This window comes from Calidris pugnax, unplaced genomic scaffold (genome assembly GCF_001431845.1).
Source record: "Calidris pugnax isolate Ruff unplaced genomic scaffold, ASM143184v1 scaffold18, whole genome shotgun sequence".
NCBI classification, from domain to species: Eukaryota; Metazoa; Chordata; class Aves; order Charadriiformes; family Scolopacidae; genus Calidris; species Calidris pugnax.
In genome coordinates, this window is record NW_015090812.1 from 8,643,374 (window position 1) to 8,662,458 (window position 19,085).

General features: G+C 38.4%; 1 protein-coding gene across 4 annotated transcripts in view; it reads right to left on the reverse strand.

Moving 5' to 3' along the window:
• MAST2 (microtubule associated serine/threonine kinase 2) overlaps positions 1-19,085 on the reverse strand; it is a 175,118-nt gene that overhangs the window by 46,701 nt on the left and 109,332 nt on the right. For 2 of the 4 annotated variants that reach the window (XM_014939194.1, XM_014939192.1), the window contains 3 exons: positions 16,836-16,911; positions 11,674-11,752; positions 5,751-5,905 (listed from right to left, as the gene is read on the reverse strand). In XM_014939194.1, the coding sequence (XP_014794680.1) occupies positions 5,751-5,905; positions 11,674-11,752; positions 16,836-16,911 (310 nt within the window). Of the gene's footprint in view, positions 1-4,485; positions 4,552-5,750; positions 5,906-11,673; positions 11,753-14,336; positions 14,358-16,835; positions 16,912-19,085 lie in introns of all 4 variants that reach the window. The other 2 variants (XM_014939193.1, XM_014939191.1) reach the window with 2 other exon arrangements.

Here is a 19,085-nt window from a genome sequence, read left to right on the forward strand (position 1 = left end):
CTACTCTCTTTTCCCCTTCTTCACCCTCCCTCTGCTTTATGAAACAATGTGGTGGTAGACTTTCCGTGACATCTATCTCCTGCAAAGGTTTCTAGCCTTCAACTTGTCAAAACTCATGTGTCTTTATCTGATGCTAGAAAGCGAAAATAGCTTATAGACAGGTATTTCAAGGAGTAGCATTTGTAGTAATAAATTAAATCTTACAAAATCTAGTTTAACTGTGATTAAATAAAACTGAGATGCTTATGAATACCTAATTTTTCCTTCACTGTGACAGCTGTATTTATTAAGAAAAAGCAGAGAAGCTAAAAGCTCTGTGCTCCCCTCTGCTTTAACTCTGTATATAAAGGTTTAATTAGGATGTATTTACATTCTGGTACAAAAGTCAGTGTCCGCAGGAAAATTAAGCCATAGACCTTAATTTTCTGTCATTTCCAGACATAAAAAATAGGGAATTTTAAAATTAGGGAGCTGAAGTTGTATGAAGTAGAAACAAAGTTAAACCTTCTGCTGAAGGTGAGCAGAGCACCAGTCTTCCTATTCCCCCAAGAAATAAATATATAAATTTTTGATTTCATACAAATTACTTTAATACCAGAAGTCAGAAAACTCCCCATGAAAAAAGAGACATTAAAGCAGAAGCAAATATGGCCAATCTACATCTGTCCATCAAACTTCAGAGCAAATATGACTTGGTGCTTCACAGACCACAACATTTGGACCTTGGGGCCTAATCCTGCTTCTGGAAAGGACAAAGACCAAAGGAGACCTGAGCTCAGTAGAGCAGGGTCCATTGGCTAAAATCTGAACTTACGCAACATGCACAATAATAGTCAAATATAAATTCCCACAGAATTACAACAATCTATACCATGAAGGAAATAATCTAGACAATTAAATGTGTAACTTTAGACTATTTTTCAATATTTATTCAAGGATCCTTCTTCCTCCACAGTGATAACCAAACAGCACAGAAAGTCCACACTGGGCAGTTATTTCAGTGCTGCTAGAAAAAAAGGGGAACCTGAGGCAAAGCAGAATATATGCTATTTCTTCTTCTTATGGAACAGGCAAGCGGTGAAACAGAACAGTAAAGAGTCTTTCTCACTGAGAGCTTTTAAAAGTCATATCTGAGTTTGCTTACATACTTTTTGAGTTTTTTATTCATTTTTACAAACACTGAGCTTCAGCTACTTCTAGTCTGTGGACAAATACTATTTTTGACTGGTTTTCTATCCAGTTCAGCCCTTCTTTACATTAGGAGTGACATTCTTATGTGTGTGTGTGGGTTATTTATAAATAATAAATTAATAAATAATAATTATAATATATATATGTTTACATGTGAGGGGACAGTAAGGGAAAGGGAATGCATTGCAATCACAATCTCTTTGAAACTAAGGGGTAATGAGTTTTTTCTACAGACTTACACAGAGGCTGCAACTAGCTCTTTCCAATACGTCAGGTTTTTTTCTGCATGCCAACAGAGACTGGGACTGCTTTGGACAGAAAACACTAGAAATTTAAAGTAATGAACAGTACAGAGGGCAAATAAGAATGCCCAGTTTTCTTTATAATGGAAAAGCATAAAGACGGTGAGTGAAACCAGAAGTTATTAAATTTAAAACTGATCACTTTGAAGAACTTTTTAAAATCAAGTTCACAGAACTCACTGTCTTGAGAGAGAAAACAAAGAGACGGACATTATCTGTAATGCAGTTAGAATGTATTGTCATGAGAAATAGATGTCTTACACTTCAGAATATAAAATCATCATCCATCTCGAGTGAACCCATGGCTGCGTGAATCCCTGCAGCTTGTGGTGCCGGCACTTTCTGAAAGCAGCAGCATGAAGTGATGAAACCACCAAGATTACTCAAGTGGTTAAAGTGGACGCTTAAGTGCAGCGAGATGAGAGAGCCCTACAACCTGCAGGATCGATGTTTAAGATAAAAATGGACTATGTGGGCCACCAGTGTGGTTTCACACCACCTATTCTTTGTTCCCATCTCAGGTACATTTTTGTCAGAAGCCTTTCCAGCTTCTTTGTTTAGAAGCCTTAGAAACTGGCATTTTCTCGGAGCTGTCCCTGTATATTCTTAATGGCAGGATCTTGTATGTTGAAAGTCAGGTTGGAGGATTGCATTTCAAAAGCACTAGACAGCAAAGAGATGAAGGAGCATATTTGATTAAGGATGATCTCATCTACTTCAACTATATAAAAATCCACTGCTACAATCTTCAACTCTTTTCCCCTAGACAACATTATCCTGAAATACAAAAAGAGATCAAGAAAAATGGGCAGATTGGTGGGCTGAGTGAATGCACAAAGGCAGCTCTTGAAGAAGTCATTATTGGTTAACTTTACTTTTATCCCTGACATTCCCCACACATTCCCACATTAGCAACCACTAAAGGATGACAAGCAAAGAGAACTGGGAAAAGATGGAGGGCAGCATCTCTCTAACTTAAAAAGAGTAACGATGCCAAGTTTGTGCAAGAATTCACACTCTCCATGCATTTTACTCCTAGGGAGAAAAGATCTTCTTCAGGTAATGCCCAGGTTTCTTGCAAATAAAGTGAATGCAGTCTCGGCATCTCTCTGTTGGTCAATAACTTGAAGGATTTGAAGGTTGCATTATAAAAAAAAGGAAAACAGTTGAGAGATGATATTTAGGAACTAGTTATGCAGGTAATAAAGAAATATTCTCTTCTACTGGAGACACACTGTAGGCACCAGAACAGGTGCGTCACAGGGAAATACGTTTCATTTAGTATTTGAGTACTGAGCCTGTTGGAGGTGGATGAGAGGACAGTCTCCTGGCCTAGTGACCAGTTTTACAAGCACATCACACTTTCGGATTCCGTCATTGGTCTCAGGCTACCTCCTTCCCCCTGCACAGGAAAACAGCTGGGAAACAACTGGTGCCATTTCTTTGGTGTAGAAATTCGTAGGATTTCAAATAAGGCATGATTAGTTAAGTGAGGAGTATCTTCAACCCACTGGCAGAACTGAACATCTCAAGCAACAGAAATGCCACCTACCCTCCACAACTGGATGTTGTGTTACTTTTTCCATCCAGTTTGATCATTTAGGCTGCTCTGTATAAACAGGACATTTGCAGCTACATACAAGAAAACAGTACATTTCTAGTCAAAGAAGTAGATTTTTCCAAAAGTTACATCTAGGCAATATTCTCCTCTATCTAGAAGCATAAAAGGATCATCTGATACTTCTAAAAAATCTTGAGTTACGGAGAATCTCAAAAACAACAGTCACAGCATTTGACAGTGACATTTCAAAATACTGGTTCCTCTCTCATAAGAAGAGATGTAAGGCTGCAGTCATAAAGGATGAAAAATGAATACGTGCTAACAATCAGTCATGAAGATCAGACCATCTTTTAAATTACAAAACTGTGACTGCCAATTAAGGAAAACGTCTGATGTATTTTGTTCATCTGCTTTTCATTAAAGCTGATCAAACAAGACCATTAAAAGCTATGAAAATATTACATTTTAGGGAATTCCTGCTTAATTTTCAACATATGAACTGCTTAGATTTTATTTTTTAATTTTTTTTACGTAAGTAAAAATATCCTCTCACTGAGTGAGCTAACTCTGTCATGTGAGCAAATAAATATGCAAGCTGTGCAGTGAATAAGGTCTGGTCTTCACATATTTTAGTACTTGCTTGTTTACAAGGAATGCAGTACCCCCGTCAAAGAGGGCATTTACTCCTGCAAACATTGCTCCAGTTGGTTGGCTTGACCTATCAATTTTCCTTTGAGGTGCAAGGGCCAGCATGAACGCCTGATAGTAGCAAGGGTGCTTTAGAGTCACACAGCATCACAGCACTAGCAATACGCAAAATGAAAAACAAATCGAGCACAGTAAGTTTAAAAAATTAAATTACTTCATTCTAAGCTTTGGAATACCAATAAGGCTGGCCGTTATCACACCGAAAACCACAGAGAGTTGAGAAAGCATTCAAGAGAGAAAGAAGATTAATCACACAGTTATATGACATACTGAATTAATCTAGTCTCATCACAAATTATAAACCTACTATATGATAACTCTCCTTTTAAATTGGCTCACAGAGGTAAAATTTGCAGCAAGTTGATAATCCGTATTAACAAGGAAAAAAACCAAAATTGGGCTCTTCATTTTATCGTTTACATCATTCTTCCATCGCAAGAGTGTTTTATACTTCATTATGCCAACAGAAATATGTCTGTGTTAAAAAGGACAATAATTACTTTAGTGACGTGTTGTCTACCTACAGCAGCTGTCTTATCTATAAAGAATTAGTATTGCTACAGCTACACTACTCAGCAATAGTCAGCGTTAATAGTGACAGCAACAGGACTGAAGTAGGACTATTGTTGAAAGAGACTTAGTACAAATCATGTAACTAGTCTTTTACTACATGGCAATTTGCGGAGATCACAGGCTAAGTGTGCTACTACCTATAGAACTTACCTGCTCCTGTAGATTACTGTGTAACTACATTTAGGAGATCCATATGCAATTACCATGCAGCCTGCACTGAAGTTTAGAACATACAAATAATTACAAATAATCACGAAAGGTGACCTCTGCCATGACACGATACTCACCACGGGGTTTTTGTTATCGTGGCCTGTTTCACTTCCTTCTATTGCAAACCCTGAGCTAGGTCCTGAGCTGGGCACACAGATTCAGTATTTCCAGCTGGCAGAGTTCCTCAATCTCGTCCATAAATTTAAAGGTGATAGCCACCTTGGACACACTCATGTGAGAAGCATAAGGGATACTTCACCTCCTTGTCCCCTGCTTGTATAAAGCCTTTTTCTTTCACAAGGTGTTGCGTCTAGATGTACATCATCTCTAGATGTTCATTCACTTGGTCCAGAACTAAATGCACAGCAAAACTTAAGGCTTTTGCCATGATACAAAATGTTTGTGGATTCATTCCACATAATTGTTAGAAACCTGCAAGAAAGATTGCCCAGAGCTTGTGGAATCTCCATCCTTAGAGATATTAAAAAATCATCTGGACATGGTCCTGGGCAATCTGCTCGAGCAGGGGTTTGGATGAGACAACCTCCAGAGGATCTGTCCAACCTCAGTCATTCCATAATTCTGTGAGAGATCAAGTTCTAGTTGCTTCTGGTTTTAAGTATGGAAAAATCAACCACACAAGGAAATAACCCCTGGAAAACTATCTCTGAACAACCAGTTCTCTGAAGCAACAGTACAAATTATTCAACTGCTAATGCAGGATAAATGTTTTCAGTACTATTACAAAATTGCTCTTGGGTGCAGTTCCATTTAAGGTTTTGACTTCACCTACTCTAGATTTCATACCCCTTCTGAAGTACTGCTGGAAAAGTTATTAACAGTGACTGTAACCACTTCCTTATATTAACGCAACAAAATTCTGAGAAGAAACTTTACTAAAGGGAAGCTACTTCTTATAGATGTAGTCCGAGACACTTGTGGATCATGTTTTCACAGAGCTATTGTGAAGATGCAAAAGCAGATTATGCTAACCATTTTGCAAACCAAAACCTCAGTGTCAAATGTGGGGAAAAAAAAAAAAGTCCCCTCTGATCAGATGAGGCAAGTTAAATGTTGATTAAAATAATTTCACAAACATGTAACAGAATAACTACAAATGACTGTTCGTAGACCTGAAAGCACACACAGAAATGCAATACATGATTCTAACATCTTAGAAATTCAACAAGCAACTTGAAGCTCACCTGAGACTGCGAGATCGAGGCCTCAAGGCTGGAGAATGGCGCCCTTCCTCATCAGTGATGCTCTCAGTACTGAAATGCTTTGTCAGGAAATGAAGTTCATCTGCCGTGGGCTGAAAGGGCAGCTGGTGCAGCTTCTCCTGAGATGAGCATGATGACTGAGTACAGAAAAAAATACAGAAAAGAAATGCACTAAACGCATGCATAGGGGTCAGCTAATGAATGGAAGAGGAACGGATTCTGCCAGACACTGCACACTCCAGCGGAAAAGAAAGCTACTTATCAGACCAGGTGCCTCTCTTTATTGTTCTCATGAGGCTTAAGCCAACCCTTATGTACAATGACAGAGCTGGTGAGATCAGGAAAACTTTGGGACCAGGATAGGGAACCTTTGTATCCAATTCTGGAACCATTAAAGCAGGTGATTTACTATCATGCAGGTAATTTACTATCAGGAGACAGAAAGGAAGGTACATGAGTACCAGTGCTACTGTGGGAAGGACAAGGAGGTTCCTGGAGTGGTGAGCAACTTTCTTTCCCTTTCCCTCATGCTCTCTCAGCTCAGGAGTTCCACTGGCATGCAGAATGCTATGGAGCTGTGTAGTCGTGAGAGTTTTTACTGACTATTGGCTCTCATTAGAAATTGCTATTGTCAATGGCCAAGATTTTATTTCTCCCTTTAGCCATCAGGCTTCTTCTCTAACCAAGCAGGCAATAATAAATGAAAATAGCTGACTTTGCAGAGTTCTAAGATTAAGAGTTTCTTGTTATAAACAGCTTATCTTTAAAAATGTTTGTGCCTTTATATGACACTCATCCTGTTATAATGATAGACATAAAACTGTTTTAATTCCTGAACCTCAAGAGACCTGAGATTAAAACAAATATTTGTGGGAATTGTTAATAATATCAAATGTCCGACGTCCTGGAGGAAAAAGCTGTAGGTCAACTAATGAATGCATTTTTTTTGTGTGATTTTTTTCAATGCCCCTTTCCATTTTACAAAGGAAGAAAATAAAAGAAAATTTGTATGGACAAATTAGAAATCCTCTTTGAAAACAAAGAGGAGGGTGGGGAGCGGGGAAGAAGTGTTGAATCCAGAGTAGCACTGAGTAACACCAGTGGGCCTTATTAAAAACATCATCTAATCTTAGTTCCAAGGCTCCTTATTGATCTGATGAAATTAATTATGTACACTGTTCCAGTGGAAAAAACTTTTATTTTTGCTGCAATGACCCTTACTACAACTGGAAATCACTGCATCCTAGTACCATGATTATTGGTAAGAGGGAATTATACATGATATAACACGTATGACCAGAGCTTTAACTCACCTAGCATGTCTTTCTAGACTTACTAGGCTCTTGATGGGTTTTGGAGAAGAAAGCTAAGAAGTATGGCTGCTGAAAGCCAAATGCTGACAAGGCTTTTCACTGAGGCCTGCATGTTTGTAATGTTAATACCAAAGAGAAAATACTCTGAAATCACCTAAAACAGGTACATCCAAACTTGTCAAGAAGGTTACAGCTACACTTGAACTGAATTAGAAACCAAAGAGATTGTTGCAGATCCTAGCATAGTCTTATCTAGAGAATTCTAGCCAAGATTGAGATGGAGATCTGAACATGAGAACTTATAAACCTAAAGATTATATTCTTTGATAAAAATAATTGTCTCCAGACCCCAGATCCACTCCCTCTGCACTGCATAGAGGTATTTATAGAAAAGAACTCCCTTGAAAGCCATGGGACATGCACAAACTCCCCAAGCCTGGTTGAAACAGGAAACCACCACTTCCAATGTTTTCCTTCAGGCAAGTTTAAGTGCAGGGATCATGCTGGGAAGTCATCTCCAGCACAGTGTCCGCACAGCGATGATTATCCAGATGGTGTATCAGCTTACATTGGTCTAATCCAGGCTGAAGCCAAAGCGGAGAGTCTGGGTATTGGGTAGCCCCTTCGCCCACAGCTATTCTGCTGTGCACGCTGCTTCTGCCAAATACAGGGGAGACTCTCTCCTGGTAGTACAGAATTACACAAGCCCTGTGTGACTTTCAGAGTTTTCTTTGATGTCTTTCTTTGTGTCTTACACAATACAGGGAGTGGGAAGAAGCACCTGCCTATGAAAAAACAGCAGCACTTTTCAAAGAAAAGGTACGTGTCTGTTGGCATCCCATTCATGATGAATAACACGAATCCTGCAATAGAGCAGGAAGAATTAAAGACACTGTCGTACAGACCCACACTAGCAGGTACTCAGGTTCTGGTATTGTATTCGAAACAAAATTAAACTACCACAATAAGAAAGGTTAGCACAGACTTACTAGTAACTAGAGTTAGAGGGGAAAAAAATAATCAAAACTGATACTCTAGAAAAAGCATTAAAAGCTTTATGTCTCCCAACAACAGAATCACTGGGGAAGCAGTGCTAGTCAACTCACAGACGACCCAACAAAATCCTCCCTCCGTTTTCTCTCCTTAAAAGCAATCAGATCATGAAGTGTGTAATTCCAGAGAATAATTAAAGAAAGCCCTGAATATAAAGACCATGATGAGAAATGGACTTTTCTCTGTCAAGGGCTTCTCTGGCAGTCTTAAGGCGTACAACTTTTCAATGAAAAAGCATAAAAGCAAAGTGACACCCTTCTGAAGTATTGATTTTTAAGTAATCACATCACTGTATTCAATATTTGCAGCAGACTAATACAAACACTCCCCTGGTGTCTTAATTACAGATGCAGAATTAGCCAATTCTTCTCCAGTCAAAAAAATCAAGCTAATACTATAGTAACTTATATATTAACTATGCATCTAGAAAATGAATAGCAGATTAGAAGTTTAAAAACAGCTGTACATTGGCCCATTCAACTGACTGCTCTATATTCATCTAACTTGAAAAAGGTCTTCTTTACAGGCTGCTCAGAAGTGGTAGTGGAGTCTCTGTCTCTGGAGACATTCAAAACCCACCTGGACACGTTCCTGTGCAACCTGCTCTAGGTGGACCTGCTTTGGCAGGGGGGGTGGACTAGATGATCTCCAGAGGTTCCTTCCAACCCCATATCATTCTGTGATTCTTCAGCTTTTTCAGTGTTGGTCTGATGGTGTATATCTGGTCTTCATGATTTTTATGAAAAGAGTAAATGTGTATTTTTTAAAAGTGTCATCCCTCATTTGACACAAAAAAGACAAAGCAGAATCTACAGGTTTCCCCTGATCTTAGACTAGGTAAATGTTTTGGTGCGTTCAGTTGGTTGGTTGGTAGAGCAGCTGATCTATGACCACAGAGATGTGGGTCAGCTCTAACTGCCATAGAGAAACCCAGGCCAGCAGAACACAGAACTGAGGCTCTTCCTCTTGATATTTCATTTCCTACTGATACATATACCAGAAAGAAGGTCTACCGGCTTCCTTCTATCTTGCTTGAAAAAGAAATGTAATCTTCTGGACTTACCAAATCAAATGGAAGCCCAAAATTCTGTTAAATTCGCATCTGCGGCATGAATTTTGACAAGCCCTTTGACTACTTCTTACCTCAGTTTTAAAGTCTACGCAAGAATAATATGCTTATCAACTTCAGAGGTGTAATTCAGATCCATTCAAATTAATTCTGATCTATGAAATACGATGATAATAGTCTTGTCATAGACAAGTATTAAGTAGGATTGGCTTAGAAATGTAATACTAAGTTTAATAGCTCCAGAATTGCATCACTACTTACTAAACAGCCCATTTCAATGTCCTTCTGAGACTTAACACTGAACCAGCAAAAGGACAAGAGATAAGAGTCTCATTCATTATAAAAAAAAAAAGACTTGGAAATACAGATTTTAATCTAACTATTTCCTGCAGGAAGGTGTATTCAGATCTACATATGACTATCCCTTCACGCTTCTCATTATATCACCTTGTTTTCTGTTGCTTGCAATACTTAACACCATTTGAACTGATGCTTTCTATGTGACATCTATCTCAGATTTGTTGGGTTGTGGGGGGTTTTTTTTGGTAAAATGTCAATCAAAATGATCTAGCTATTTCTGGGAACATGACAAGAGATAAATATGCTTTCGTTCCCATGTCAGAAAGCTGAGAACTTTCCAAAAGTCACTTTCATGTCCCAATTTAAAAGCAAGCACTGATGCTTCCAACAGAATTTTTTTTGTTGTTAGTTTTGCTCTCTCCATGGACATCTACCCAAAGGCTAGTCAAACTATAAACTTGTGAAAAATTGCTGATCACACCTGCAAGTAAGGAGAACTCACACACTGCAGGCAGTTTGGTCTCCAAAGGTGTCATTTTCACAGGCATCTTGGAAGCTCTCAGTGACCACCAATGATCAAACCATTTGGATGTCATCCATACAGAAAGTAACTGTACTTGCTCCATGCTCTCATTAGGTTGCACCCAGAAAAGGACTTAGTCATGGCTTATGCCCATAAAGACTTAACCTAAGACTATAAAGGCAAAAGTAGAGCTCCTTTTTAACAGCTGCTCTCAGGTGCTTGAGTATATAATATTGTTTGGCAGCGAAACCAGGGGCATCTTTTTCATGTTGATAATGAAAATTCCTCCCACATTTTTCTGTGCTCCTGCCCATTTATCCGTACACACACACAGAGAAACTTCTCTACCAGAAGACTGAAATGAGGTCACCTGCCTTCTAAGGAGAAAACAAAAAAACCCAAACCAAAACCAACAAAAACCCAACTGTCTTGAAGGACAAAAGATAATACATTGTGGAAATTGCACAAACTATAGTCAGTGGGAATATGTCTGAGCATATGAAGCTATAGAGATGAGATTAATGTTGCAAAATCAAATTCTAATCATATCTATTTGTACTAAAAGGAAACTTTTGACCCCAATCTCTTTTCTTGCTATATAGACTGAAATTAACAATTGCCTCCTACGGAACTGTGATGATAAATTTATGTTTGAGAGGCACTAGAAAGTTTATGGACAAACTTAACAGGACAGTTCACAAGGAAATAATGATTCTGCATTCAGTGTAAAATTTGGATAGCATGGAGTATTGAGCCCTAATTAACCATATATTATGATTAGTAGGAACATACTCTAAGTAGTACATATAAAACAAAATGATCAGTAGAAGTGTTATGGAAAGAGGCAGTGATATGTGACCACACAGCTGAAGACACCATAATACTGATAGAAAAGTGTGTTACATTAAGTCTGTACAGGCAGCCTTGACATTTCTAATTTTTCTATGCTTGGCTTTGCATATGTGTTATTGTGTGTTATATGTGCAATGTGTTATTAAACTGCAACATCTAGTTTGCAGAAACTAAAGAATAAGATTCATTGTATGAAGTATCTGAGACTTATGAGGGTTAACACGGTGCTGTTACCTTACTGGTATTAATGATATATTAGCCTTTTGAAAGTACAGAACTCAGGCAAACTGCAGCCAGCCTTTCTAATGACATACGTAAGAACTGAAAAGCTTCATTAGGAGGTTCAAATTATCGGAGTTGAGGAACAGATGTGCATTATCAGTATTTCTTTCTGCTAGCCTGTTAGGAGAGGTTTTCACACTAAGAACTTGAAAGCAGATGAGAATTTCATTTCCCAGTTATAAAAAAGTGGAAAGCTGGCCAGTAATTATGCACTATCTCTTATGAGTCCTGCCACTCCTGACACATTGTGCCTCTCAACTCATCAGTCGAGCCAAGCGCTGCACTGGGGGTTTCACCAATGCTAAAGGCAAAGTGCAAGATGAGAGGAGCTGGGAAATGGAGGAAGAAGCAGCAGAACCGATAATTAAAATAATTTTTAAAACAATTAGTATTTTAAATAATGTTAGCAAAACAATGGAGAAAGATCAGATATTTTAGTAAAGACTTAGAAGCTGATTTGTTAGGGTGTGTTTGTACAAATTGAATTGCTTGAAAAAAATCTGTGCCACTTACTGAAACTGTTGAACTGGGAGTGTTTGTTCCATATCCAGATGAAGGAAGGGAGGCCAAGGACCAGCGGCGCCCATCCGTTCTGGGGAAAAGAAGCAAGGGACATTACTGTCAGGGATATACTGTGGCTCATGCTTGGGGGAAATAAGCATTTTCCTCCCTCAAATCTCTTAACCTCACATTTTGACTAAATTCTCGAGTTAGTCAGGTAAATCAGGTATCCTACTTACAATGACCTTTGTGAGAAAGCAGCTAGGGTAAGTTTTAAAAGCAAAAGTAAGCATCCTTAGAAAAGGTAAAGTAAATGGGCATCAGATTACTGTATTAGTAGATGCTTTATAAATATTACCAGTTGTGCAAAAATTGGATTTTCTAAAACACACAAATGAAATCAGCTCTTTTCAAACTTCTCTGAAAAAGACAGTCATGCCCAAGATTAGTACTGATGCAGTTCCTCGTCTTCCAAATAAAGTTTCAAATTGCGGGGGAAAAAAATTAGATCAAGAATCAATTGAAAGCAGACTTGTTGGTTTACCTAGTCTGAAGGCATTCTGCCTAGCACGTCGCCTGACACAGCTGGTGAATTAAACCCACTAGAGCAGACCTGAGCAGAGCCGAGAGGTCTACTCAAAATACAGAGCAGATAGAAATCAGAAATTCTACCTAGGGTCTCTTTCTTCTCTAGTCAATATACTGTTAGTAGCTATTTACCTATTGTAGCCAAAGAAACATGACCTTCAGGGAAAATAGCCAAAACATCCCGGAGACACTGCAGAAAAGGTCTTGTTTTACCAGTGTCAAAAGTGAGGAGCTGATTAACTATACAACTGCTTTGAGAAGAATCAGTACTGCCCTCCTTGAAACCCTCCTCCCCCTCAAAACCTGCCCGGTGAGGATGGAAACTGAACTACATTCGGCTCAGTCTCAGTGCTTTTTCTGCCTCTGATTTCATTTTGGTCTCATACGCATTTTGTGTCCTATAACGTGTCTTGTTGCATGTTGGATGTTAAAGAAGTCTCTTCCTCACATCAGTCTCCACTTGTTTGTTTTATTACAGCAAGCTATCAGTAACTGATCATGAAGTGAAGCTGGATTAGAGGACTTCACTGTTCTAACTCACTTTGGAAAGATTTTGGGGGTTTTTGGGTACGCATATATTAATGCAAGTGCATTATAAAATCAGATGTTTGGTACAGGTCTGAAATAGTTCTTAGTGCTTATAAAAAACCTCCGCTGCTATCATCTTCACAGTAACATTTATCATCTCCCTACCCACACCCATGAAGCCTCATCTTCAGAAAAAAAGTTCAGTGCACACCCAGACACAGATGCCTGTTTATATTTTTTCCAGATGTAGTACCTTTTATTTTCAGGCACCAATACACATCATTCTCTTTGCCATCTATCTTAGAACAAGAGGGAAATAAACCCACTGTTCTGCATCACTGAAAGAATATTATGTCAGGGGAGTTTTTTGAGAAGACTCGTGCTTCATGCATTAAAAAAAAAAATAAAATCAAGCTGTAATGCAGATTTCTATTGCATGCGTATGTTACAGCTAAACCCCATTTAGCCACAGGTGATGTTTTCTTTGGCAAGGCAATTACATGTAAAAGAACAATCTCAAAAAATTCCAAGAGAAATTAAATTCCTTTCCTAACCCTGAAAAACAACAAATGTCAGCATTATAAAGGCGCTGCATGACGTGGTCAGTGACTGAACACCAAACTTCAATGACCTCCATTCAGCTTCTTGTAACATCCAGGGGTACTGGGGAGATATTTAGGTCAATGCTTCAATCTCAGTTTGGGCCTCCAGTCCAAAAGCAAGACGGTATGTCCCTGAGTTCTCAAACAGTAGTCAGGAATGCACAGGTCACTCATTTTTTTGCAAAAGGAAAGCCTAATCCTTTTTTTTCCTGAGTTGCCTAAATTGTGTATTGCAATTACTTCAGAATTTTCATTTTGACAAAGTTAACCGAAAAAGGTTATCTCAATTAGAAGATGCCAGGAGACCTCTTCGTGCTTGGGCTATTTTCTGCTGATGCAATCCAGGCAAGCAATGTGCTCAGCAGCCAGGACAATGCAGATCAGCTCTAATTTAACAGAAAGAAGTGGAACAAGAGTAGAAATCTTCCAAATAAAAAGGAATGGGAAAAAGACTTTAAAAGAAAAATCCTCCTTCATTAAGCAAAACTTTCCGAAGTTATTTCATTGTTTTGTTTAAACATATTTTTTAGAGACAACTTATACAATATTGCTTCAGGAAAAGATACTTGGAAAGAAACTTTTAGGTCTTTCGTTTTATTTATTATAGAACCTTTTCTAGCACAGTAAAAACATGGAAACAGCAGATTTTGCCTTTAAAATGACATTTTAATTCGTTAATTATGGAGATATTTTTATGGCACCTAAATGCTGTTCAATGAATAGTAGATCAATTTCAAAACAAGAAGGTGCTAGAACAACAGCGCATCTTCTCCAGAGCTCTCCCTGTTTATCACCTGAAGTCAAAACGCAAAGATTTCCTGTTTTGTTTATGAAAGAACAGAAGCCGAATGCCTAAATGGGGTTATTGTAGCAGGAACTTGTTAGGGACACAGGCTCAGGGGCACAGAAGCACAGTTTATACACATACACAGACAACAGCAACACAATACACATTACCTGTCTGCTCTGTGTCCGTGGCTGTATGGAAGAAATTGTACAACAATAATGAGAGAGGGAGAAGTAAAAGACAAGCATGTGATTTCTGAAAAAAAAGACCCTCATCTTCTGTTATTGGTATTCCACTAAGATCGGTTTTAGCGACTATGGACAGAATTAACCACACATTTCCTTCTTCAAACAGGAGGATTCCTGAACGTGCTAACTTTGTGGCTATGGCACAGTCATTAAAAGGGTGTCTAGAAAGGGATTTACGATTAATCACTAGTCAAACTAAGGACAGTCCTGCAGTATATTGTAGTGAAACTGACTTTACAGTAAACTGAGTTTTCCAAATATGTTTCCTACTCCATCCCAAGAATCAGCTCATCACAGGGCTATAATGAAAGAATGGAAATCACAAATCATGTCTAAACAGGATAACGAATGAAGAAATTACACCAAATATAAAAGGCAGAAAATAATTAGAGTTAGAATTAGAAAATAAAAGCAACAAATAATTACTGTGATGGTAACAGGAGGACGTGAGGTAAGAACCATCTCTTAAGACCCACGGAACGCCGATGAAAAGGGTACAGTGAAATACCCGTGTCTGCAGTAACAGAGCACCACACTTGCCATTACTTAATACCATCATACAGAAGTTATTCTGATACCACTATGTGATAATATAATAAACACATATCGGTACTGCTGGCATAGCTATTCAGGGTGTAATGCAAGCAGAAAATAGAAACAAGTTTCTAAAACAAGCTGTGCTTAAGTGTTCTTTTCAATGACAGAGAGCAACATGCATACTGTAAAATGAACCACAGTATTCAATAGGACAGATTTAACCTTTATTCACCTATTTCTTTAAAAACTAGATTAAAAGAGTGGAAAGGTATGAAAGGGCACTGTTCAGAGTTTTATTATTAAAACATTTATTTGCTGCTTAAAATTGCAGAAAGCAACGGCACTGAAACATCAAGTTGAAACATGATGTTGAAAAATTATTTTAAGTTTTGAAAATAGTTTCAGCTGCAATTTTCCTCCTGTGTTCCAGGGTGCAGAACTCCAGATACTATGAAAACTTGTAAAAACTCAGTTGACATCAACAGAACTTACTGAATACATCCATATCAGGCTCAGTTACCTCTACAAAAATAAAGGTGGATGCTGCGAGTCCATTTAAATTGTTTTACCAACAGGTAAAATACTAATTTTTCCTTCTGAGGCAACAGTAAAATTCATATCCAGTCTGTCGCATTTCACATGCTATTGTAAAGTTTTTCTTACATAAGAACTGAAAACCAAAGTCTGCTTCAAACAGTACTCAAGGGCACCAAGAATCACTCCAGGATTTTCCTGCCATTCAGATAAATGGTGTACCTTTGTTTCATCAAATCCTAACCCTTTATTCTTCTTTGAAGTTTTGAGACCCATCCTTTCTCTAACTACTCCTCAAGCTAAATCTGTCGTTCTCAGAAAACTTACTTCCTCTCCGGATGATCACACATTCTCGGATCATTTTAACACAGACAGGGTTTTTTTTCAGCTGAGGCAGACTTCAGCAAATCCAATGTATCTTCTGCACACTTGAATCTAATAATCCTGCTCCTATACCCGAACCCTGCTTGGGATCTTTTTTTTCTTCATTCTGTATTTCTCCACAAAATTTAACTTTTTCTATCATTATCCACTTCTGCCTACCTGCTGGGATGCGATATTCAATACATCATTTGTCTCCTTCTCCCAGCAGTCTTTATTCTTTCTATCCTGTTCCTTGCACTAAATTCCCCACTATAGTACCAATATTTCTTTCCCTCAGATTGATATAGGGCATGACCAGTGTCTGTCTAGCATTCACTGCAGGACAGATGATAGCTTCATATTCGGGTCTCTCAATGCTGCTCTTCTTCTAGAAGTTCTTGTAGACCTGCAATTTCAATTACCAACTATTTCCCTCATTAAATCAATAATGTAGTCTTGACACCAATGCCCAAGACGGTAAAGAAAATTAAGAAGTGGCAACCAGTCAGAAGGCAGAGAATGAATGCACACACAGCTGTGCACACCTAATTTTAGGTATGTCTTTGTGCCAACATAGCAAAGAAAACCAGTACACTCATAATACACCTCAGTTACTCAGTAAGAAGAGCACCTACAACTACAACTAAGATACAATTATTCTAATCATAACTGGGTTTAATGTAATTATGAGTGAATTATTTGTTGTATCACATGCCCTACATGTCATACTTCTGGGAGAACACTGCCTACTGTCTAGGGAGTATTGACTACTAAATTTACTTTACCTTCTAGGTATGAGAACCACCTAATACTTTCTGAGTGCTGCCAAAATGTAAACAAAAAAAAGAATAAAATAATATAAAATAAAATTGGAAACATCAGAGAAAGTAAAACACAATCAAAAAGTTCCTAACCCACAGGCCATTTCCAAATAAAAGTATAAAGATTATTTGCTTGCGAGTTCAAAGAACACAGATCCTGCCTTACCTTCGGGCAGGAACAAAGGAAAAATGAGCAGGTGCATTTGGAGAGAAGTTCCTGGGACTGTCCAAAGGGCTGCTACCTGTTTGAGAAAGAAAAAAAAAAACACCACTCAAAAACATTTCATTCACATTTGTAATAAATGGAGTAAGTTTTCACTGTGCAGGAAGACTTTCAATTGCAAGTTGTAGTCACAAATAATTGAAACACAGAGCTTTGAGTCTTTGATCATTTGAACATTAGTTTGCTAAAGAAATGTTCTGATATGGATGCATCAGTATTTTTCCTCCTTTTAAAATTATTTAAGATGTACATTTTCTTTCTTACTTTCAGAATAGTAATCTATCACACATACACAATATAGTCTCTTAATATTTTGCAATAATTTATATAAACAAGCTGCTCCCAGTATTTCTCAATGAAAAACCTGAGTTAGAAATTACACTGATGACAATTTCGGGAATAGTAAGAAAGTATTTCTTCACAATGTACGTCAAGGATGGATGCAAAATTCACCGGGGAAAAAAGAAAGACATAGCAAAAGAACAGCACGTGATAATAAAAGGACTATACACATGTAAGATGATCAGGCTATAATGTATCAGCATTCACCCTAACTACCACTTTTCTGAAATAATACTTCTAATATGAAAATGAAAGTTCCAGGGAATTTATACAGCGAGGGAAAAATGACACTTAATTTTCACTTGGCACAAGAATACTTTCTCTGGGCTTTGTAATATGATGTGTAAGCATATGGTTGGTAAGTGGTATATTGCAATGTATTTTATTTCAAAGTAAAAAGCAACCATTTCATAGAAAGCCCTCCTGAAAGCCAAAATCATTTACAGACTAACTGCAGCAACCTTTGAAAGTTATGGATGAATTAGAAGCTTTTTGTCAGCGAGTGTGCTTTCTGTCGGGCATATTCTTAAGTGGTTTGCTCTTTCAGATCCTTAGTATAAGCACAAAAGAGAATCTATACATAGTAAACATATGCCAACAGCAATTTCTTTGTGCACAGACAATAAAATAACATTAAAATAAGAACAGGAAAACTAAATAGATACTGGACAAGCAATACGCTGCAAGGCACATAACTGTGGTCATCAGAAACGTTTTCAAATTTAGATCCCATATAAAATGGATTTATTTTAAAAGTCACGGTGAAGAAGTCAAACATCAATGATGAGTCATCTGCAAAGGACTGATCTCTGTTTTGGGAGAAGTACTGGGTGCCCAGCTCGCCCCCCAAGCCAGCACTGCTTGTGAGGTTACGGTCCCATCCAGTATTCTATTGAAGCTTATAATTAAGTTGCATTAATTTCAACCCAAGTTATTCGTACACCTTAACTGTTACGCTGAGCAGAAACGGAACACAAGCACCGTGCTCAGTTGAAGGTAACAGTCACTCACACAAACGGCTATACAAACGCTTCACAACAAATCTGCAGTGTCCTTTCTCCACGACTTCTGGTGAGCAAGGTGTGTGCGAACCTGGCCAGGTGCTTGGGCAGGTAGGGAGGAGGAGAGGGAACAAGCTGATGGTGCCCGGGGTCTGAGGATGGGCACGGCACAGCACAGGCCAGCAAACTCCATCTGGTTTACAAGTCCACGAGGGAGGGAAATAGCAGCTGGTTGAGATTAAAGCAGCCCCAGGCTGATCTAACATGTGTCACGGGGTGAGGAGGGAACTGGAGAGGTAAGTGATTTCCAGACCACTCCACAATCTGCTTCATCAAGAGCAAACTAAATGAAAAACAAAGGGTTTGGGCAACAGGTTTGTTTTCCTTTGGCTTGGTTTTCTTTTCTATTGTTAGTTAAGAACTAACAACGGGCTCACAGTGTAACATAACACAATGCAAGTCTTCACCCAAAACTGGACACCAATCAACCTGTTCCCAGTATATTCCAAATGGGAAGGCGAGAGAGTGATCAGAAAACAGTAACTAGATGATTTATGGTGCTTCATTTATTAAGCTTGTACTCATTTTAATTCTTGTGGTCACGGTGGGAAAACAAAGACTATTAGGAGCAGAGCGAGTGGTGTGACAGTCTAGGTGGCACTGCAAGCTTACAAGAACAATGGAAGAAGGCTACGACAGCCACAAAGCGAACAACTCAATGGTGCATAAACATGCATGTACTGGTAGCAGCACATGGCTAGGGCTGGGGTCACCATTTACTTGCCAGAAGAAAGCTGAAGGAGTATTTTAGGTGAGGAGGAAACACAGCAGCAGTGAAGCCTCTCCATGG